This window comes from Mycetomoellerius zeteki, unplaced genomic scaffold (assembly GCF_001594055.1).
Source record: "Mycetomoellerius zeteki isolate Tzet28-1 unplaced genomic scaffold, Tzet1.0 scaffold49, whole genome shotgun sequence".
NCBI classification, from domain to species: domain Eukaryota; kingdom Metazoa; phylum Arthropoda; class Insecta; order Hymenoptera; family Formicidae; genus Mycetomoellerius; species Mycetomoellerius zeteki.
The window spans coordinates 335,831-360,618 of record NW_017257489.1 but is presented as its reverse complement, the minus strand read 5'-3'; the positions used below and the strand labels follow the sequence as shown (position 1 = coordinate 360,618).

The 24,788-nt window shown below is 42.1% G+C and overlaps 1 protein-coding gene across 1 annotated transcript in view; it reads left to right on the top strand.

The window, feature by feature from the left end:
- ds (dachsous cadherin-related 1) overlaps nucleotides 1-24,788 on the top strand; it is a 70,251-nt gene that overhangs the window by 11,245 nt on the left and 34,218 nt on the right. The window contains exons 3-5 of the mRNA XM_018455531.1: nucleotides 18,346-18,509; nucleotides 18,885-19,289; nucleotides 22,156-22,564. Of these exons, the coding sequence (XP_018311033.1) occupies nucleotides 18,346-18,509; nucleotides 18,885-19,289; nucleotides 22,156-22,564 (978 nt within the window). The remainder of the gene's footprint in view (nucleotides 1-18,345; nucleotides 18,510-18,884; nucleotides 19,290-22,155; nucleotides 22,565-24,788) is intronic.

The window sequence follows — 24,788 nt, the reverse complement described above, 5'->3', positions numbered from 1 at the left end:
CAGGACATTCGTATACAATATTTCCATTCCACGCAATGTCGATTAAAAAATCTGCAGTACTTTTTAAGACCCGAGTATAAAATGTAAAACATACAATGAAACGCATATTCGAGATACCTTATATATGACACGAAACAACGAGCACCGTCTCAGATACCGCGCATTCAAAGTTGTTCTTCCGGCATCGGCGCGATCGGCTGGTCGATCGACCGACTTCAGAACTCGACTTCCAATCGGCCACGCGTCCAGCCGCCGTAGAACCAGTTCGCGCAGAAGAACGCGGCCTGACACTCAGGCCCGCAATATTTGACACACGGCAGCCAATCAGATTATCAGATTAAAGTTGAACGGGCCGGCGATCGTCGGCACAGGTGCGGTTCGTTTCGGGCTGTACCCAAGAGAGAAAGAGGAATCTCGCGGGCACGCATTGACATGCACCGGCGATCTGTGCTACCATTTTGCAACACCTGTTCCACTAATCCGGCCCGGATCCAAGACGGAGCAAAACGAAGTGGCAATCTCCGTTTTGAGTTTAGATTTTGATTAGATCAATTCTGTTGACCGATCGGCTTTTACCGATATAGCAAACAAAGCGATAGCGAAATTTTTGTATTATAAATAGTGCTTTAGTAATTAGGATTAAATATTATCGTTGCGCTCTGATATCAATGTGTAAATCATATTCGAACTATTAATCGACATATTGATTAATGTAAACTTTTTATGAAAGATTTCCATCATATATAAAATATATACTTGAAAGAATTATCAGGGTCGAATTTTTGCTGCTCACACGAAAAGAACGGTTTCAATCATATATCTAAAAATGTAGCTGTAGATACAGATCTCTGAAACTAATTTCGTTTGGCCTATTAAAATAATTACATAGAACATTCAAGCTGATTACTAGAATATTAAAACTTTTTGTTGCATTATCATCAAGCTTAAACGTTCTACATAATTATTTTGATAGTCCTACAAAATTATTTTCAAATCTGTATTAGCTAAATTTCTAGATTCTTCTGGCAAAACTATTCTTCGTGTGCAGTCGCAGTTTTCGACTCATGAATGGACTATTAAGCGAATTAACCTTCCAATAACCAGTTTATTTCATTCGGCATGACGTGATATTTGCCGAGGAATGCCCAATCAGATTAGCAGATCGAGTCGAAAATTGACGTAAAACGAGTATTCAGAGACAAAGACCGGCTACCACTTTACGATCACTTGTTCTGGTAAAGCAGATTTCGCGCAAACGTTCCTAGCAAATTGTGAAAAAAACGCGATCATTAAAAGGGTGACGGCCGACAAAAGAGCAATCGTTTCGTCGATGCTTTGAAACTGTTAAAACCGACGTAGACGAACTCCTTATTAGGAAGTAGTCGTTCGTTTCGCGGCCGGCTGTTCCGATCCTTCCATAAAACCTGGCGACAAAGTGAGGAACGCGCTTCATTTTACGGTCGAAGTTTATGGCACCTGGGGGACGAAGAGGAGAATCAACGCGCCATGATCGCGTCGAGTAGAGAAGACCGGTCTTATCTTATCCGTGGAACGAGCGGCCACTCCCAGACCAATCCTTTGCTAAGAAAAGAGAAGGATGTCTAGAAATCGTGATGACGCGGATTTGAAGGTTGCAAAGGTGGAAATGGACTCGAGATACGAAATTGGCGGCGGTTAGATGAAATTAACGGTTGCTGGTAACGTTTTATGCACTAGCGCTTGACTTCGTTTCGCTAGGAATCTTGTGGTACACACAGAAGGTGCGACACGATAACGTGATTGACACGTAGGTCACCGATAGAAAGTACGGGACTAGTGACATTGAGGCGATTTCACGTTGAGAAATCGGCGCGCGACGAGCTAGTCAATCGGTACACACCGAGGTGGTTTGCTCTCTCGCTAGATTCCGCGAAAGCTCGGCGCGGACAACACGAAACAAGAAGGCTGTTGTTGAACACCAGTTTTGCAACATGCGGAAGAGGCGATAACGACGGTAACAAGCGTCTTCGTTAGAAGGCCAAGGCGCAATCGGCAACCGCTCATCAGAAAGTCGCGCCGTTCTCCATCTCTCTTCTCTCTCGCGAATTTCTTTGCCACACTCGATTATGCACCTCGTTGGTGATCCGCGAAAGAAGTCTCGGGAAATAACGTCAAGCGCGTTATGTGCGCGTAGTTAGATTCGCATAGTTAACGTCATAGCTAGTGCATGTAACGAAATAATATTGTTCCTTTATTTCAAACGTGACAACAAAATAAGTTGAATTTCTAAAAAAAAAAGGAACTATTTTAACTACTAATTTTAATAATAAACAATATTAGTAAAACGAATATATTTCTAACATGATCAAATGTTATTTTTATCATTTTTGTTTCACAACTTTTACAAAATCACTCTTTTTTAGTGATAATGATTTTGACGATTTTGTATGAAGCTAAGTTAGTCTACTTTTGATCGATAGACTGATGTTTACTTAACTCATTTAGGTTGATAATAACTCGAACATTATGTTTATTGAATTGGTGTCACCTTTGAAATTAAGGGAGCGATATCTTTTTCCAATCTAATATTATTGTTTCGTTTCATTGCGAGTTTTCCATGCTTGAGATAATATATTTTAATTCAGAGCACCGCGATAATTAGAGTGAATTTCAAGATAATCTCACACTCTTGAATCAAGTATTTCGTACTTTTCGGGACCTGGGTATTCTCGTCGAAAGAATGCGCGCTTCTTGAGTGCTGGAGGTTGGTGGAGAAGACGCGGGCCAAACGAAGAAATCGCAACGAGCAGGGCGAAAGAGAAGGATGTGAAAGGAGGAAGAGATGGAGGAGGAGAAGGTGGACCGTCGTCGTCGCCGAGGTCGCATAAATCGTCGTGAGTCGGATTCCGGGCAGCCGAACGCGAGCCGCCATTGTCCGAGACTTTTTGTGAGGGGGCTGCTGCTACGAAGCTGCACTCTTTGCATATGCTTTAAATATCGCCGCTCCGTGCGCTCGCTTTGAGGGCTCCCAGCACCACTCTCTTCTCCTTTCTGCTCTTGTACGCGAAGAAAAGACGGCGTGCGCGGTCTGGGAGGCGCGGGAGGGTGAGAGTAGGAGGAATGAAAGATGAGGAACGTCGAGAGAGGAACCCGAAGTTCGCTGACTGTCGACTCCTCTTGCCGCAATTGGAGGATTGCATTAGATGCATCGTGGCATCTGCGATTTGTATCCCACGCTGCTGCTTCGAAAAGCGTCAACGTGATTTCGTATCGAGGGGATGTAAAATAGTTTCTCGAATTTACGACGAGATGCAACTAAGCCGCTCTTATCAGTTCTACAGCGTTCTACCATCTGAATTTCTGTCCGAATTTCCTCTAGTTAATGATGCAAAAAGTAAATGAAAAAGGTGAGGGTGAAGGATGGAGAATCGACATTTTGGAAACTATCTTTAAACCGAACAACTCTAATCTTATCCGCGCAACACATCGTTCGTCTTTAACGAATTTAACGATGACACCATAAAGATCAACGCCGCGCTGGCAAGTCGTTTAAGACTGGTCATAAAGATACATCCGGATATAACGCGTGAAACGATCTGGCTGTAACGTCCCAGAATAGGTATAATCCGCCACTCTCGTCGATGATCAAATCGTAAGAAGTGCTCGTCCGAGTTAATGATACGATACCTCACTACTCATCTCATCTTTATTGTTAATTATATTGTAATATTGTTCCATAATGCAGTCTTCTCTAAATATAACATTTGGCTTGGCTAAGTATTCGATGAACAAACGTGTATCGAATTCGCAAAACACATTCCTTCTACGAACGCGATCCAAAGCACGTCTCATCGTGACGTACGTCGTCCCCTATTCTTCACCACTAAATTCTACCGTCGCGTTTCTCTTCTTCATCCTCGTCTCGATCTCTCTTTAGCGGGTCTCTTTTCCTCTTCTCTCTTCACTCTTCGGCTGCTCTCTCGTGCACGTCGTGCTTTCGCTGGACTTGCAAATTTCGCGCGGCGTTAGCCTCCTTGGAATCCGCGGCGAGCACGGTCGGCGGATCTCGCAGAAGAGAGGGGGCCCGAGACCTAAACCCGCGCCGAGAAGATTCGCGGATCGAGATAGCGTGGCCGCTGCCACACCGAGACGACGAATGCTCGCAGTCTGATTTGCGTAACGTTCCCGGAATTTCATCTGCGATGTTGCGTCCCGCGGTCCTCCTTTGCCGACCATTCTTCGACTTCGAGTGTACTAGAGACCCTCCAATAAAAGTCTGGACACGAGCCGCAGTTTTGTATGCGGGGTAATAGTTTTAACAAAAATCTGCGAGAGAGAAGGACATATATTTATCTTTTTTTCCCTTTCTCATTGTGTTCTATCTCTCTATCAGAAATTTTTAAAACATGATGGATCAATCAAAAGTGGCTTTCTCATGTCCATATTCTTATATCTATGTATTAGAGAGTCTTTAAAGTGTACTTCTTCTGGTACCCCCTCGATTTCTCGTGGATCTTTCTTTCTATACTTCATTTTTCGCACACACGCGCGGTCATTGTTCACCGTTGTTGTAGCTGGAGTCCGATTGTTATTTAAAATTATGCGCGCTATTAATTCAACACGCCACCGCCTTTGTCCCCGAGGTTTTAATTAGTTCCTTTCGCGCACGTCCGAGTGGAGTCGAGGGATACGAAGTTATGCGCAGTACACACGTAATTAATTCGCTCTGTCGCCGACTTTATATCCGATGTTTTCATTACTTTCCTCCTGAGTGCGGCTGTCATGAGAAATAAATTTTTTTTGTAAATGGGCCACGATTATCACCTGCATTATCTGCAATTGTACTCACGATATTTATCTTGTATATTACCAACTTTTTTCTTATATCATAATTTCTGCCCGTTTGTCGTCCGTTAATTTATATCATATTTTATAGCAGCTGTTCATTGCGCAAATCATTCACTGAAACAGATTGTGTATTTCAACAATCATTTATTAACGGTAAATATTATTAACTTTCTGCAAACTTTATTACAAAAATCTTTTGCCTATCTCAGATTTTAAGCGAATATCATTGGAATCCGTTGGTATCCCGAATACCATTTGTTTCCTATCGGAACGTGCTCTTCAAGCGTGCGTGTCTCTTTTGGCGCTTCTTCTCTAAATTTATTTTATCATTGTTCGCTACATTGTTGCTACCTCTGGGAACCTATTGTTACTCGGGTCGCAATTCCGTGCTACCCTGCCGAGCGAGAGAATCGGAAAAGCGCCTTTGAACGTATTCCATCGTGGAAGTCGTTCGCAGATCGGTGGAATTCGCAGATGCTCGCAAGATACACCGTGCTGCTTAGGTACGCTTCGCTATCTCGACTGTAGAAGCATTTGCGCGCGTGCACACGAACACACGTATGCACACGGAAATACACGCATAGGTACAACCCGCTTACACATCGTCGCCTTACCGCAATCGTTTTCAATCCAGTGTTGTAAGGTGGATCGTGGTAAAAAAAAAGAGCAGCGAGCATCGCAGAAATCTCAACCGTGCTGCAACCGACATTATAGCTTTCCGATCTAGCAATCGCGTGGAGTTCTTGTCTTTTCCGGTATTCGTGCGCCGTTCAATTTAAACGCTATAGCGTGCGTGGCAACGCAACTAATCGATCCGAGAAGGTGGATAAGGAGACCGAGTTTTATTTTAAATTTCCATTCCGTATTCCGTATTCATGCATAGGGAAGACCCCGAGGCATCATAGGTCATTGACTGTTTCAGGTAATCCAGAGTGTTTAGATTAATGTAACTGGTATCATACGATTCTTATTTCGTTGTTCGTACTTCGTATCTAAGTGGTAGTGATTAACTCCGTTGTCGTAAGACGCACATACGGTTTTTATGGTGGATAAATAATTTTTTAATCATTCAGAAATGCTTTAATATATTGCCCTTGTAGTAAAAGATACACGTATAAAAGGTCAGGTGCAAGTTTCTATGTATCTTTTTACTGCAAACTTTACTTACTACACTGCAAATAATCATCTATCACTTATTCTTTTATATATGTTTCACCATTTTCTGGTCCCTCTAGCAATATCCCTTCGAGTTCGTCTAAAAGCTGCATCGATTATCAAGATTGCTGCATACGTTAGAACTCAAAATCTCTCGCAACGCGAATCCTTTGAATACTCTTCTCTCGAATCCGCCTCATCGCCATATCGTTGGAATTCGCAGATGTTTCATGGATGCCTCGTGCGATGAATCCTCGCGAAGGAACTGCGACTTCAACGATGATTCTTGCTTGCATGAACATGCGGTCACCCCAATCAGTTTCAATCCCGCACTACAATCGCGACAAAAAGAAACGATCGAGACGTCAAAATCGCGATTCTGTAATATTTCTCTGAACGAATGTGTGATATTAATTCACACTGAAAAAAATTTATTAAATTTCAATAAATATTTGTTTGAATAGTAACTAACTAAATATTTATTAAATGTAAACATATTTTGATATAAGAACCATTAATTTGATATAAGCATTTTTTTCTTATTGAGTAAATATTTATTTATTGCAAGTAAATGTTTAGGTAATACTATTAAAACAAATATTTATTAAAATTTAGTAAATTTTTTCAGAATACGAAATCATTTTGTACACAATACGAAAACACGAAAGGGGATCGAACGGCGAAATTTTATTTTATATAGTTTCTTTCGCAAGAATTAATATCGCTCACGTTTAATGGAATATTATAATTAGAACAATTCGTCTTCTTGATTTGTAATGATTGAGAGGTACTGGTTGTGGGACATCCTGTAGATACGTTGATAACAACGTACGCTGGTACAAAGGAAATGATACGAGGGGGTGAAGAGGAGATAGAGCAGGATTCTCTCGGCTCCGTATTCCCCGTATTTCTTCGCGTTTTCTATGATGCACCTTCACGACTCTTATCTCGCGCCTCGTTATCGCCGTTTACCATCGCATGAAACGGTGTGTGGAGTCTCTCCCTCGCTAGTGTATATGTATATGCAACCTGTGCACATGTACATAGATCTTTTTCCCGCTCTTTGACGATCGGATCCCTCGAGCGGCTCTGTTACGCCTGGAATTTCGTCGGGCCGACTGCGGGAGAATTACCATGGTGTAATCCTAGATGAGATTGTCCCAGAAGAAAAGAAACGAAGGGGGTGCGCGATAAGAGCGCATGTCGATGCTCCGTGAGCGCCGATCTCACCGCGGCCGGTCTTTTAACCGGCAATGTACTCTATACAATCCAGTCTTATTGCGAATCGCTGGATCGTGTTCCAGTTTCAGTTTACCTCACACTGACGCTTGAATCTGAGCACTTCGATAATAGGTATATTCTGATCCTTCGATATCTTCCGATGACATAGATTTTGTTTTTTATATGTAAAGACACATAAAGAAATATTTAAAGAAAATACATATTGTAGAAAGGATGATTTTGCTGGTGTATTTAAAAATTTAGCTAGATAAAGATCTGAAAATAATTCTATTGGATTATCAAAGTAATAGGAATTTCAAACATACTAAGTAATGCTGCGTAAAAATTTTGACATTTTGACAAACAGTTTAAGCGTTTTATATAACTTATTATATATTTTGATATTAATAATTCAACAAAATTATTTTCAGATTCATATCTAGTTTGATTTTTAGATACTTGAGCAAAACCATCCTTTTCAGGTTGTGTAATGTCACATTCTGAAAATCTCAATGTGATTTTCTTTTCGCTTTTTATAGCGTTTTTAGATATAACTCCTATTTCAACCTTTGCTGAAAATATTGACTGCGTTCAACAAAAAAAAAAAAACAGTTTTGCAACTATTGTAAAATTCTTTAATATGATAGTCTTGCTTAGTTCCTTATTGGATCTAAATGTATAATTATATGTATAAAAAAATTTACAACACTTATAAAACTGTTTTTTCTGCTGAACGCAGCCATTCTTTACGATTCTCATTTTACCGAAGCAAGCAACGTCATTATTTAGACTAATCAACGTCGATAAAACTGATTTTAATTTATCGTCGCTAGAAGCCGGGTGATATTATATTGTCACCTTCCATTGTCTTGTCTGGGTTATGTACGTTTCTGAACCCCATCCAATACCTGTCCGGTTCTTCATCCTGTTACTTGCCGGATGTACACTTAATTATTTAGCCGCGTCTTCACTTTAAGATGTCTAGCGGATGTACAAAGCTCTATTCGTTTGCTCGGACAATTCGACATACGCGTTTTTTGTGCTATTATATTGTGCGCTGCATGCACGCTGTACATCGTAGCCAATTATTTGCTTTGGTACAACCAACCTCCTATTGATTATGCGCAGTTTTCTTCAACGCTTCGAGCGCTTTCGTCGTACTCTAAACCTCTCCGTTGCATTGGAGCTGGATTACGCCGAATTATTGTTACAGAACAGGTTGTAGAAACATTTGCATACGTTGTGTGCATGGATTATATAGGTATCTTTATATTTGCGTAACATACTAGACATAGTATCTTAATGCTTGAGGGAGAGACAAATACAGTCGCAAGTGAATAAATGTGTCTCGCCGCGGGAGGCAGATCTAGACGACATGCCAAACAGGTAGACAGACGTATCTGTAAGACGGATACGATCGGTCAGGCAGTCGATCAGAGTTAGATCAAAGTGTCAATAGACATCGTATATCCTTCGATCGTTCAATCGCGTTCTATCTCTCTGTGAGAGACCGGCATGAAAGAGACGTGCGATCTGAAGGTAAGAGAGCCGACTCGGTTCACGTGTCGTAGATTGAGCGTTTTAAATTTCTTGCCAGTTTTCAATTACACGCGCGCCGTGTAAGAAATGACCGTCCTCCCATTAACGAATATCATTCCGGCCGAGAGGATTGCCTCGCGACCTCGATGTTTAACGTCTCGCGGGCACGTTACGGGACGCCGATATAGCCGTAAACGGACGCACCGACATTCGAAATGCGAGGAGCGGGGCAGCGGGTCGAAGGAGACGGAAGGATAGAAGCAGTCGGAGGTTCCGTGATGGAGGTTCATGGTAAGAACGAGCGAGCGTGAGCGGAGGAAAGAGAGACGAGCCGAGACCCCCGTCAACGACAGCATACCACCGCCACGGTATCGCTTCTTCATCGCATTCGTCGCGTCGCTCGACGCTACCACGACTCGCGGCTAATCATCATTATTTAAGTATGAGATCGTTTTTCGCTGCGCGACGACGGCGGTGGCTACGACGAGTGTCGTGGCGAGCTCGCGGAGGCACGTATCGATCCTCGACGGTGTCCTCCTCGGCGCCTTCGTGACACAATCGCGTCGAGATTTCGGAGCGTTTCTCCATCAGATGCACTGTATCGAATTCTTTCTTTAATTTATATTTTCCGAGGTTTTATCTTTTTTATGCTAACGCTCTATGCTTATTTTTAGCATCAGAAACAGGATGATCAAAATTGATGCTTGATATTCGTCAATTTTTATCACGTAACCTATTTTGACTCTGTAAATGAGTAATGTAATGTCGAACATGAAAAGACATCTTTAGAATATAGATCTTTTTTTTTCCCCAAGTTTCAGTCAATAATTATCCGTTTGTGGCGTGTCTGTCAGTTTCTATCTGCAAGCAGAGTTTCCTTGAGAATTCGCGAGTTTCTGTAGATTCCGAGTTTTATAGTGCTCGCCATGCAACTGTTCTGGAGCACCGTTACGACCGCGATACCAGGAGATGCATTCAGATCGGAGGCCGCCAAGCGATAATTATAGTCGCGGCAAACGATTCGACGGTCGTTCACGCTGTCCGCAACTCGACATTTCTAAGCGTATTTCCAAAATTTGATTACGCGCCGTTCCCTAATTAACGAGATACTCAATTTCTCGTTCGGGTCTGGCGCCCGACTCGACGGATCATTTTCGCGCGGTCGCGCTATTTCGATCGTTAGCCATAAGCGGACCCTACCGGTCCAATTAAAAATCCACCGATTTATGCAAACGGTCGGGCTTTCATTCGAAGACCTGGCTTGACACCGGACATTCCACGCTCTTCGCTGGAATAATCGATTGCGCCTGAAGCTGTGCGAAAAGCTGTAGCAAAAGCGATGCCCCGTTACGTACGTAATAAATCGCGATTATTCTCGCTCCTTTTTGTTATTCCATCGTTACCGGCTATGAAAATTCTAGCGGCGATTTGTTGACACAACGATTATCTATTCGAGGAAATTTGATGAGAGATCGATTATGAAAGTACTTAAATGTTTTGGCAAACATTTTGTATTCTGTCTCTCGAAATTCTATATGAAGAGAATTTGCCGGAGCATCTAAAAATTCAGTTAAATATAGAATTATCAAAATAATTACGTAAGAATCTTAACCGTGATCAGCAATGCTGCCGAAAATTTTGACATTTTGACGCTCAATTTAAGCGTCTTACATAATTATTTAATAGTTTCACAAAATTTATTTTTAGGTCTAGATGTAAATTTAGCTAGATACATATCTGAAAATAATTTTGTTGGACTGTCAAAATAATTATGTAAAATGCTGAAGTGCGATGCTGCAAAACAATTTGGACACTTTATCAATCAGTTTGATTATTTTAATAGTGCCACAAAATTTATTTTTAAATCAAAATTATTTTTAAATTCGTATCTAAAAATTTAACTAGATACAGATCTGAAAATAATTTTATTGGGCTATCAAAATAATTATGTACGATAAGCTCAAGCATGATAAACAATGTTGCAAAAAGTTTTAATATTCTAACAAACCAGTTTAAGCATTTTATAAATCTACATAATTATTTTGATGATCCAACAAAGTTATTTTCAGATTTGTATCTACCTAAATTTTTAGATACTTTAAAGTCGTCTTTTCCTTGTACTACCGACTAAAAATGCTGAAATTTATTTTAATGTTTCGACTTTACAATAAAAGAATTTATATATCGTTTTTATATTCGGATTGCAAATATTGAAAGAGCATTCTGCGCTGATATACCCATATTTAGAATGAGATAGCTCGTAATTCGATCCGTTACGACCGCGGGATGGACGTCGTCGTCGAGATACGGAAGAGAGTGAAAGGTGTCGAAGCGACAAAGTATTCACCAAAGATGACCACAAGGTACTCCCGACGATCATAAACGTTCGCCATTTGCGTCGTCATTCGGCACCGCCCTTGAGAGAATCGACCGGCTTCCTCGAGCGGGACAGACCCGTTACGAGTTAATTAGCAAAATAAGAGAAACCATCGTCGCAAGTTACACGGCGTCGTGTCGACCGCGTAGGCATGAGAGATCTCATGCTGCGTGATCTTCCGAGCATCGATCTGTGATTTATCACGCGGTGTCGTGGATGAACGTGACATTTCGTCGTTCTCGCATGTGACTTCCGAGCGTGGTAAGTAATTAATACCGGCCGTGTATTTTGCGATAAATACAGTTCAGTCTGATGCGGATTGCGTTTGATACGATGAAAACGAGGGAGAAGGAACATCCTGAAGAAGTCATTCCTCCTTCGAAATGGAAACGACTTGACTTCTCAAAGAGATGCTGAAGTAATTCTAATCGATTTGTGCAGAGACACAGTAATTATTCCCTCGCTTGACGATTTCTTGCTGTGACACGGACATGCTCATATGTAATGTGCAAGAGTAAGTGCAACGGTCTATATGGAGTACATTCATTTGACGCTCACATGAGTTTAACATTTGATAAACAACAAGGATAAAATTATTCCGTGAGCGTTAAATGGAATAACGCCAGCCATGGTCAATTTTATGATCATGGTGTGTATCAACGTTAGCAATTCCAGCGGTATACTATAAATATAATTAAAAATCGATAATAAGTCTCGAGTAAATACGGCGGCTTCATTTAGACGTTTAATCACTGTTACTGGTATCGTTCAGATTATTCTACAAGCAAAGTGGAAGACAAGCTTCTATTTGATGCATTTTGCCATGTAGGATACACTTCTTAATGTTTGCGAAATATTCATAAGGCTTGCGAAACATCCCGTGTACACATTTTATCGTTAATAGTTATCAGTCAGCTATAGCAGCGGAAGGAATTGAAAAGTTTCTGCGGGAAAAACGTTAATAGCGCGTTATTAAATTCCGCAAGAAGCGACGCGGGAGATCTCATCAAGAGCCGTCTAAACGTGAGTCGATCCACGCGGTGTGATACGCGAGCGCAGAAAAACTCCATTACGTACAGAGCGGAGGGGGAGGGGGGGTAATCCGGAACGTCCAGTTTGGCGTCGTGATTGAAAGTTCGTGGGTAGACATCTTGATTTCAATATAACGACTCCACCGCCGATCGCAATCACTTTTTACTCGGATTTCTTGCGCGACACACGCGCGCGCGTTTAGCCGTTCAGTCCCAATGCGAATATCATTGGCGCGCACCAAAGTGAATAATCACCCCCCTCAGCTCGCTAGCAGTCAGTTACGACCCTGCCAGAAGACTTTCAGTCAAACGAGATTGCACCTTGCACGCCACTAGACGAGAAGCTCGCGTTTTCTGTACCCTCGCGAGCCCGCTTGACACGATTATTCATGAATGCGTCTCGTCGATTAATCAAGGAAGCGCGTAATTGCGAACACGCGTCAAACGTCGCTCGCGAATCAGACGACCGTGACATCGGGACGTCTTTTTACGCGCTCTGATCGTCGCGCGGGAGCGAGCGAATGGGTGAGAGAAGGATCCCGTCGTTGGAAATTTACGGTATTTGCGTCGCGTCGCGAAAGAGACCGCGGGGGTAATAACGAAAAACTAGTGCTGTTTAATGACGAGCAATTTGTTCCCTACATTAAATCACTCCGTGAAGACACGCGTTTCTGACCGTGTGTACATAAATTGCGGGTATGTCTACGAATGAGACAGATAATGAAGAAGGATAATTAGTCAACATTGCGTTTCTACAACCACGTTAAAATCATACCCACCACGTGCAGCAGACATACTTTATTTAAAGAGATGATCATTGGAGAGATGATTAATGAACTGTTTCGCGCACGAGTTGTCGGTCAACCTGAAGAAGATCACCCTTCGTTTTTCTTTCCGCATTTAGACAATTAACGTTACCCGATTTGCTCTCGCCGCGTATTGAAAATCGCAACATCGCGACTCATCACGAGATTTCTGTTAACGCGTGGCTATCGTGCGTTTGCTACATCAAACGAGATATTTTCCTACGACAAGACGACTTCATTTCAATGTATATCCTCCCGACAGCAATTAGAAATTTTGCTTTGATTTCTCATAGCTAGTACTGCTGCCCACACGGCACGTAGACACATGCATGCAGGTATATATCGTAGTGGCACATGTAGCCTCAGGAGCATTATCGAAGAGAAATAAATAGTATCCTGCTACCGCGCGATTGCATGAGCATCCTTGATCTTCGTGTTCGTCATCATCATCGTCGTCGTTGCCGCGGTACATCGTGCATGTGAGAACGGTCCAGATGAAAACTGGACAGGATCAGCAGAACAGAGATAAAACGAAAGAGGGACGAGGAACGTGGAGGAACGAGTGGGGACCAAGAGTCAAGGAACTAGAAATGAATTCCATTTGTGCGATTGGGAGGGGAGGACCGTGAAGTGGAATAGAGCGGGATGAAAGGATAGAAAGAGGACAGAGCAAAAGGGACTGTCACGAAAAGCAATAAGAAGAAAAGGTAGAAGAGAAATTCACAGGGAACAGACGAGGAAGCAAAAAATTGGAGAAAATTTTGAAAAAAAAAGTTGTACATTTACCGGCATTGTTTAGGATTGACAAAAGAAGGAAACTGTGGGATTATCCCGGCTACTTCGTACTGTCAATATGTAGAAGTCGGTATGCAAGAGGTGCATCGCGCACGTTCACGCACGCGCGGCGATTGCGCCAACACGCATGCCGTGAAAGCAGGATATGCTGATCAGTAAACATTGACCGCTACCTTCGCCATTCGCGACTACTTGTCGATGCAAAAAGGAAAGGAAACTCGCAATACAACGTCTACTCATAGCGCAACGCGCTACACTGTCGCTTGATTTCTCCTCGCGCGTTCTGATATCCAGTCATTACGATTTTTGTTGAGCGTCGTCATCTCAAATTTCCGCCGGCTACCGAGAGATTTCTCGGTATAGAAATCCGACGGAATGTCTCGTTTTACCTCTTCGTGCGGAGAACGCATAAGGGCGAGAATCAGTAATGAGTGCGTTACGGGTTTCTTCCCTGCCCCGACATCACCGGCAAAAACTCGCTCTCGATTCGATCCACGATGCCGGAGGACGAAGGATGCGAGGAGGAGGTCGGGAGAATCCAGTACTGGACCGGCGATCTTCGCGAATTAATCAAATACGCGAGCGATTTGTCTTCGTTACACCCACGTGGGCACCCCGGGGGGACGCGTGTGTAACTGGGGTGACGAAGCCCTCGCGAACAACCGGCATCGGTGGGAGAAAAACGTGACCGCACTACATGTGCACCTTGTACGATGATTATTTTAAATAAATATAATGCTCTATGACGAAAATATCCCGGCGGTTGAAAATTTATTTACAGTATCTTTATTTACGGTCTCGTTAATTTTATTATATTACAAATTTATTATATCTCTTTTTACGAAATACTGCAGAACTTGTTGATAGGCAAATTTTGTATAGACAAAACGAAATATATAACGTGCAAACATAACAAAATATAACAAAAAATTCGTTTAAATGTGTCGTTTTTAATTTTCGTACAATATAAAATTTTAATACACTTAAAATCTCTTGATAATCTATTAGAATTGAAAAACTTTTATCCGTATGTTCAAAAGACTTATTTTATTCATTATAATAAACTGCAATATTTAAATGATATTGATGATTTTTTGGTGTAAGGTAAAAATCCGAACTGCAATATTTCGTATTCGTAGGAAGAATGCACGTTTTGTGCACTTTGATTTTATTATGCCTTAAGATTTATTGCCAAATATGCGTATCTTAATGGCTAGCTTTCTCGCCACGGCGGCTTATACGGCGGGAAGGGACACAGATTTGTCCGGCGTGTCATACCCTTCCGAAGTCGCTCGTCGAAATCCTTTTGCACGGGCAGGATACTCGAGCGGTATCTCGGCGTATCGGGATGCGGAGTAAATCGTAATTATATACGGGGAGTAGTACAGGATCGGCGGACCCTCCTCTCGCGGCGGAGAGCCCGTGGAAAAAGATCACGCGGACGTTTAATAACACGGGTACCGAATGCTGATGGGTAGAGGTATCGCGGTGGATATAAAACGCGTACGTCTTCCAGACCAGTCTCGCGGTACTAACGCATTCGCGTAATTACACGCGCGCCGCGCGTATACGTTCACGCAAGAGCATGGTGTTTCAATCCTTTGCACATATATTTTACGAATGAGCCGATCCGAGCGAAGTATGCGTACCTGTCGTACACACATACGCGTGTCCTGTCCGCGTTCAAGTGCGTGTCCGCGTATACAGGGTGTCTGACCGGACAATCTTTCGGATATTAACAAAACGAGCTGAGGATGATGAAGATTGTATCAATATCCCGACATTTAAATGTTCGTGGAATTATTTAGCGTTGCGAATTAAGAGATTTCCTCGCGGCTCAGATCCCGTAATCATTTTGTTGCAATTCTCAAATAAAATATGAAATGTTCCCCAAAGTGCTGGACACCGCTGACCAAAGTATGTATTCCGGCCGTTATTTGCACAAATATATTTATATATATAGGAGTATACACCTTCCACTCTGTCACGTGCATCGACGCGAAAGGGGAAACGGGGGAAAAGGATGAACAAGTTGGATCGAGTATAAATAGCGGTCTATAAATTATGCCATCCACGTACGCGACCGAGTACCATCTTTAAGGCATTGGTCGAACAGTCGATGTCACCCAATATCACCGACGATATTCGATGTAGACGACACAGACATCGTCGACGACGGCAACGCAGACGTCACGAATTACCGTGGAAATAAAATGGACGATTATTTCTCGGATCGACTCACCGAGACAACGTTTCCCATCTACCTGGTTTTTCCTGTTGTATCGCGAAGAAAAACTTGTTCGAAATCGACGAGATACAATCTCATCGCGGTAGATCTCACAGCGGATTTGTCGAAACACATCTAGGAAGGGCACATCCCGGATGCGAGTGATCGCAGCTCCCGTTTTTGGCCCAGACCACGTGCATCCGATCGATCGATCAGAGCAATTATCGATATACGCGTGCTGGTGCGTGCCTTACCTGTTGCGTGTGTGTACGATGAGATACGTCTGTAATTGGATATGGCCTCGCGACGTGTTTTCGCGGCGCGACGTCGGATAACGCAGAAAGCCCATACGGCCGTAATAAATTGCCGTTAAACCGGATTTCATACATCATTAATAAAACGGTTAATTACCGATTACGAAAAGTAAACGAAGTGGACGCTTTTTCATCAATTTGATTAAGATCCTTTTTACGTCGAAATGACGTGCGTTAAAGATACGCCTTTGACTCGATATTGACAAACTAATGATTTTGAGAGGGGCCTCTCTTTCAAATAAGCTGTCCAATTATACAAGCATCATCTATCAAGTGGCGAATCAGAGACACGTCCCGGCACGACGCATTAGATCTAAACAGACTGTCAGATATCTCAGTGTATCACGTGACTTTAATATCATGATATTTCCGATTTTGTTTTTCTATGAACATAGAACTCACAATTCTTGGGAAAATGTGGCAGAGGTTTCCACAAAATTGGAAATCAGGGAAATGTCAAAAATTGAAAACGATTAAGGGAATTGAGAAAAAGTCAAAGAATTTTGCAAAATTTTCTGAAAAATTAAGATTCTTGACTTAAAAGCTCTTAATATGCGTACATCACACTTGCGCAGTTTTGGAATACTACCAACTTAACAATTAAATGCAAGCAGTGTCAGTAACATTAATAACAATTAATATTGTTATGTTAAATTGCTCTCTCAACAAAATATTTGATGGTTTCCAAATTAGAAACAAAAATACAAAAAATTTCAAAATATTATTTAAAACATCAGGGAAAATAATGAAATTTTGTCTGGAAATCAGGAAAAAGTTATAAAATTTAGTATGAGGAATTTGTAACAATTCTTCGTGGGTGTGCAGACCGCCGTCACTTGTTACGCTGAGAAAATGCTCACGCTGCTTGAATCGTTCATCACGGAATTGCATCTGCTAGTGGTAATGATCGGCCAGTTTGGCTATTAATTGATTCCGAGGCAGCGGGACTGGGCGGTACCGGTCGGCTCGCGCGAGGAGGTCGAGCGAGGTCGATGTCGTGGAATCGATAAATCGCCATCATTCATCCGTCGTTCGTCTCTCACGTGCGTGTTACGAAGCACACGTGCCCCGCTTGTTCTTGCCGTACACGGCGAACGACCGATACTCGGTATCACCGTACAAACGCAGACCGCGGGCCATCTCGCTCGTCCGTGTGCAACCATCGCCAAAGATCTACCGTGAGATCGTGCCGCCGATCAGACACGATCCTTCAAGCGCAACGCTCCCCGATCGTAACCGTGACGAATGAGATCTCAGCGACGCGCGACAGCTCTCGCCCGAAGGTTCTACTTAGCGGCGCACCTGGACTAGCCCCGCTTTTACGACAGTCACGATACCGCCATAGTTTTAATGGAGAAATAAATTTATCCCTTTTTTTGCACGTATAACACAAAAATAGAAATAATAAAAACATATGTAGAAAATTTCGTGTTTAATTTGTATAAGCTAAATCATGATACGAAACAATTGATTGACGTTGCTAGCAGAGTCGGGCACATCACATTCTTCAGCTAACGTTCCTTTGGAGTAGTCTTATTTTCACGTGAGAGATCTTTGAAGTCATGCCGCACGTCGGAGTGATTTTTCTGATGATCGATGTGTGTACCGTTTTGAAGATCATTGATATTGTAAAAGCAAATCAATTTGACATCTTCATTAGAACCTTCACGAGAAATTGTCCTTAACTAGTTATCGATCTTCCGGTCACTATATTTAAGTATAGTGATTTAATAACAACTCATGTCAATCAACTGAATGTTTGGTGAACCAAGAGTCATTATGAAAACTAAATTGCGATAATGCAAATCTTTATGTAAATGCAACCGGAAACTCAAGTACTATTTGATACCCGCATCATAATTTATCGAGATTAATCCGGTGTAACTGTTTTAATTAGCCCCCACTGAACGAGGTGAACGACGAGACTTATTATGAATAAATTAACGCAATATGTGTTTCTCTTCCCTCGTTTAAAGCTATTTCCCCCCCTTATTTATATCTGATGCATGTATATCTGTATACATTATTTAAATTATGTATTCTGCATTTCCAGGCGAACGACCAAGCAGGTTTTATCTGGCAAGAGAAGAAGCTGATCTCTCGCTGGATCCCAACACGGGGATGCTAAGGATTCGACAGCCGCTCGATCGGGAATCACGTGACAAATATGTTCTCAGCGTCGAGGCACGTAATGGCGTCTCCGTTGGATATTGCCAGGTAAATTACGCATCCAGATAATCATCGTATCTTGTATTAACTCACCGTAATCATAGTTGTTTATCCGTGTTCTCAATATATTTATCCTGAATGCACATATAATAATCCCGAAGCGTGCGAAAAATTCGCGTTATGATTTTTTGTGTTATGATTTTTCGCATCGATATTATATTAATATTCAGTGAACAACGCGCATGTGCTTGTTAGCAAATTAGTACTCTTCTAAAAGAAAGATTTTTTTATAGTCTGTCGTTTACCGGTTTCGTATTAACGAAGCATGAGTAGTGTTTTTCGCTTGTGTATCGTGAAAAACACATTGCCGAGTCAATTGAAGCGCTTACACGACATCCGTCCGTGTTTTTCTTTTCGTTACAGTTGGAAGTGATTGTGGAAGATGTGAACGACAACGCGCCGTCATTTCGCACAAACACTGTCCGCATCTCAGTGCCAGAATCGCATCCTCTTCATGTGCCTTTGTACGTAGCGCACGCTACTGATCCCGACATTACGCCGTTGCTGCCGATACGCTATATTCTCGGTCAGAACAGCAACAACCTGTTTGGGATAGACGAGCGCACCGGCGAGCTCTATTTGGCGAGGCGATTGGATTACGAGACTCAGCAGAGGCACGGTCTCCTGATAAGTGCTCTGGACGGCGCCGGACTCTCGTCTAACCTCAGCCTGAGCGTCGAGGTGCAAGATGTGAATGACAACCCCCCAGTGTTCGAGAGGAACGAGTATCATGTGGAGGTTCCCGAAGGCGCCAGGCTCGATTCCCAGGTGAGAAAAATCTTCATTACACGCCCGTCACGCGAGCATTTGTTTGTCGAGAGGATGCGGTAGAGTTCTTCGAAAAAGGAAACAGAAAGAGAGAGAGAGAGAGAGAGAGAGAGAACGAGAGAGCAGGAGAGGTAGAATTTCTGGATCGGATGGTAAAGTTAACAACCTCTCTCTTCAACCTTTCTTCCGCTCTTCATCGGTATCTCTTCGCGACCAAAGTGATGGTTCCCTTTTTTCCTCTGGCTGAATTCTTTTTGCTCCCGTGTATCCAAACGTACTTCTCCTGTCTCTGGGATGCGTAATTTTATCCGGGACAACCAGGAAGAACGCGCTTATGAACCCTTTGCCCCTTCTCGTATCGCGAGGCGTACGCCACGGCTACCAGTCGTCTATTCCCCTTCCGGGTAGCTTCTCTCGAAAGAGTAGGGAACAGAAGAGGAAGAAGAAGTAGTAGAAGAAGACGTTGACTCGTAAAGTTCACCTTGTAGGCAAAGAGAGAATTAACCCTGCGCCGACTAGAACGGAATTAACCGGACGCTGCAGCGAGATTAGCCGATGTTATTCCACTATGGTTGCTCGATGGACCCGTTCGAAACCAGGAGATGGATAGGAAATGCCCGATAATCTGATATTCAGACACGGCACGTTGCCGCGTGTTGATATCGATTGCGAATAGCGAGTTCCACGAGAGCGGTCTAGGATTGATAGGTAACAGTCGATAGGCCCGCAAAAACACCGCGCCATGCCATACGGTCGATCATTTCGCGAGTATATAATAGCGAATTCGATTGGATGCATTCAGTACGCATTGGTGCATATTAAAGCTGTCGTATACAAATTAACGTAAAAATGTGTATTTAATATAAATATAAAAACGGATTGAACCATGAAATCCTCATTTTATTGTGCTGTTAAGTAAAATCTTTATTTTATAATTCAAAATATTTACATTTTACTTTTACATTGATTAAATCAGTGTACAACGACTTTAATATGGACTAGTTCTCATTAGTGTGCCCAAACGAATTCACTATAGGTTTCCAACAAGAAAGATCTATTGCATTATATACAATTATATCCCCCAAAATAGTAAAATTTTGATTGAATTTAATAAATTTGAATTCCTACGTTATTCAAACCTATATATATGTGTATATATATATATATATGCGTGTGTGTGCGAATCCTCGATCTTCGTCGTTAGGAGAACGCCCAGAGCAAATCCGAAGCGATGCTTGTGGGCCTCGGAAACGCAGGTCCATCCGCGAAGATCGCCGACGGCGACGTGCACCTCTTCCCCTGTAATTATCTATACATATCAGTCATTATCCGGCAAAAAATCGAAATAAGAGCGAGTATAGGTCGACGGCGAGGTTTTGTGACGAGGGATCGCGTTGAGGAGAAGAGAATCATTAGCCGCGAAACTCGCGAGAATCGGGGCGTCTTTGGCGCGCGGCTGATAGGTCCGAGGGTTTCTTCATGGCGATGATAACCGCATCGAGTGAACGTAATTCTGAATACCGATTGTGGATACCGATTGTGAATGACAATAAGAGTCTCACCATGAAATATACTCATTAAACGACGTCGTATTTTTAATACAACGTGCACGGATACGACAGAGGAAACGTTAATTCGTGCTCCATTCTCTTTTTTTCTCTCCCTTTTTCATTTTCTTTTTGCTTGTCATTTTTATAGTCTTAAGTCCAGTGTCCACGATGCTAGAAATCCGTCAGAGATCTCGGATGAAGAAAGAATTGACCAATCGCATTGATCATGTGACTAAATTATTTAAATGTGATTGGTTAATTCTTTCTCTCTCCGAGATCTCGGACCAATTTCTAGCATCGTGGACACAAGGCTTTAGAGGACTTGTCCTAGAATATTAATAAACGTCCTTTAAATTAATAAAATAAATTAATAAAAAATCTATCTATCTCCTTCGTCCAACTTATCCCTTCCTTTTCTTCTTCCTTCTTCCCTCATTATTACTCTATCTTCCATCTTCTTCCTTACGTATCGACTATATATCGGTGGTATTTATCGGTGAAACAGATCTGTAAGCTGTCGGTGGTATCCGGACAATATCTCAACCATTAGTGTACGTTAAAAGTGGAATGAGACAGAAAAATCTGAGCGAGAAAGCAAGATAGATACATGGCGGGAAGGAAGTGGAGTTGGAGCGAAAGAATAACCTTGCAGTGAGCATAACCCTTCACCCATCATAAACTAATAACGCACAGTTAGACACATTACTGCCTGCTCCCACGTCAGGTTCCTCATCTAATGATAACCTGCATCCCACCCTCTGCTGGTCCTCCGCGAAGACAACCCAGTCGCGGCGTCTCTCTCATCCTCCTCCTCCTCTTCCTCCATTCCCACCTCTTTCCTTTCGCCTTCTACCACCATCCATCATTCGTAAGCCGCAGGTTCATGCGCGAAACACGACCTTATACACTCCCGATCCTGCACTTTTTCTTCTTTTTTTTTCCCTCGACCTTCGCAATTCACCATCCTCCCGCGCTGGAAAACATCGTCTGGTTCGAACGTGTTTAGGGTTCGCGGTTCTTGGGTACGTTTAATTAATACGGAGCAACCGGATCGACTGGTCCCGACGCCGCTTCTCTTTTTTTCCCCTTTTCTTACTCTTTCTCGCTCTCGACGATACGATTGCTCTTGTTTTGATTTTCATCATGATTCTGTTTGTCTGGAATTTTAACATTTGATCGCGCTTTTATTTATATTTTCAAATTGTTGTATTAAACAGTCGTTATACAGTTGTTATCGCACTTGCGTGCAATTCAATAATCACAAAACCAGATTACATTAGATATATTGGTCATCGTGAATTTTTCGTCATTTGCAGATTCTTCAAGTAACAGCGGTGGATCTGGATACGGGAAATAATGCGAGACTGAGCTATCGTCTTCAAGGCTCCACCGCTTTTCGCATCAGTCCCAACACTGGCTGGATATACCTCGCGCAGAGTTTGGACCGCGAGACTCTCGATCGACACGCTTTGACGGTTCTCGCGATCGACAACGGATCACCTGCAGCGACCGCGAGTGCCTCCGTGCTGGTGATGGTTCTGGATGACAACGACAACGATCCGCGATTCGAGAAGGAGTTCTACGGATTTGAGCTGCTTGAGAATCTACCGTCAGGTACTTTAGTGGGTTCCGTGAGCGCCATCGATCCCGATATTGGCAAGAACTCGCTTCTTAGATACACGGTGGTCCAAGCCAACAGCAGCTTCACTGTCGATCCCGACACAGGTAAGAGGCTATCTCCACGTCTTATTTTCCTGTTTTTCATTCTGTTCGTTCCGTTTATAATACTTTGTTTGCGTCGCCATCAAATGCCATGGTCAAACGAAGTACATGTATAGGTTCTTGTCATAACGAGGCTCAAGTGTTTGCAAAAGCCGACCCGGGTCCGGCTTCGAGGATCGAGTCGGAGATGCCTACGCAGCTCGAAAAAAAAAAACTCGCGGAGAAAAATATTGGCGAATCGTTTCCACGGGTTCGCTGAGTTTCGGCTCGCGATGTTCTCGAGTTGCTTGCGAACGTGTAATTCGAGAATTCGTTGAACGGACTCGGCAAGAATCGCATTATTCTTCGCTCCGACCGACTCGTTCTCAGACAAGTTGAATTCACACCGGAGTTACGACCGTGCTACTCGACAACCGTGAATAAGAGATGTACTACAAGGAGAAACTTCCTGATTCGGTGGATGGTCCCTTCGGTGCTTCTCAGGGCTACGGGTGACAGTGATCGATTCGCAGCGATTAACATTTTGGTTGTACGTTTGGAATTTTTGCCTTCCCCCCGTGACTCTTTACCTTGCATTATTGTCATACTCACGACAATGCGTATATTTCAACACGGTCACAGGAATGTGTCACCATGAAACGGAAGCAATCTCTGCGTAGTTGATAATACAATTCTCGTTATAATATATATCCTTTTAATATAATTCTTATCGAACTTGATCTTTCACGCGTTTCGATTTTCTAAATTATATCCCTTCATCTTATGTCCTTCGTCTCGAAGCGCTATCACGAACGTAATTGTACTTCGCGTCTGCCGCAGTCTTTTATTTCCAGATATTCAGTCTCGGTCTAATGCCGAGTTGATATCTCCTTGTCGCGGTCTCTTTCTCGTCTATGCTTTGCCGTTGACTTCTATCGCAGCTTTCTTCGCGTCCTCGCTCGCAGCCAAGTGCAGCAGCCCGCGGTTTACTTCCTGTTTAAGACAGGTTCTTAGCCTGTTAAATAAAAATTGAACGCGTCTTCGCTAGCTTCTTATTAATTCTCCGAGTTTGAATCGCCAACGTGATGTTCCATTCCCTTGTCCCTTTCTTTCACAGTAGATACAGTAGAGAGAAATGAACGTTATATTTCAACGAAAGATCGATTTATGCACGAGAGATGGAAGCGGATTCTTATGAGAAAAAAAGAAATTATTAATCTTTAGAGGATGGTTTTTGAATGACTTTTATAGTTTTCAATTTAATATTTTGAAATATATGCCATAGTAATAATGATCTATGAAAAAGTTCCGGAGCTGACATATCGGTTTTCCGTTTGGAACGGTAAAACGAATCATTTTTTGTCTTTTTAAATTCTATTGTTGAAATATTTTATTAAAATAATTATTTTCACACACTTTTATTATAACTATATAACATAGAAAAATATATTTTTTATATGAAAATTTTCATGCCGAAAAGATAAGAAAAATGCAGATTACATCAATATATTACTTTCTAAATTCTTTGGAGAGGATTTTCACTCTAAAGAGTGAAAATTGAGTCAGTCTTGAAAAAAAGCTCAATTTTCAATCTTTAAGAGTGAGATTCACTCTAAAAATTGTAAAGAATATCAGTACATACAATAAAATATCATTCAATAATACTACAATGTAACGATGAAAATCTGATGTATTATACAATGTTGAATTAGTTTTCAGTAAAGAAGCAAATTAGGTTTTCAAAATAAAACACTGATCACGTTACATTCATTTGAACCATTAAAAGTCGATAAATCGTCTTCCTGTCTTCTAAAGGTTAATGTATTAAATGGCCACGAGCCGTCAGCGCGTGTAATTTACGCGTTGCTCTTACGTCAACCCAATGACCCTTTATGCCGCATCATTGTTGAACGATTTTGTAATCGATGAAAGGATTCGTTGTACCCGGGCAACGTTATTCGGTGTTCACCAGGCTTCTCTCAGACTATTTCGAAATCCTTTGATAATATTTCATCATTTTAAACGTTGTAATATGATTGTTAAATAAATCGAACATTTTACAAATACGACCGCCGAGGTTTAAGCTCGCGATATCTCTCAATGGCGATTTACCAAATTACCAGGTTGAAGTAAGAAGAACGACACGAGAATTGTTTCTTTTTTTTTGCGGGATCTTCGTATAGCTCATTTTAGGTTGCAGCAATATGTGTGTGCTTCGTGAGTATTAAAACATAATCCGGTAAGAGTG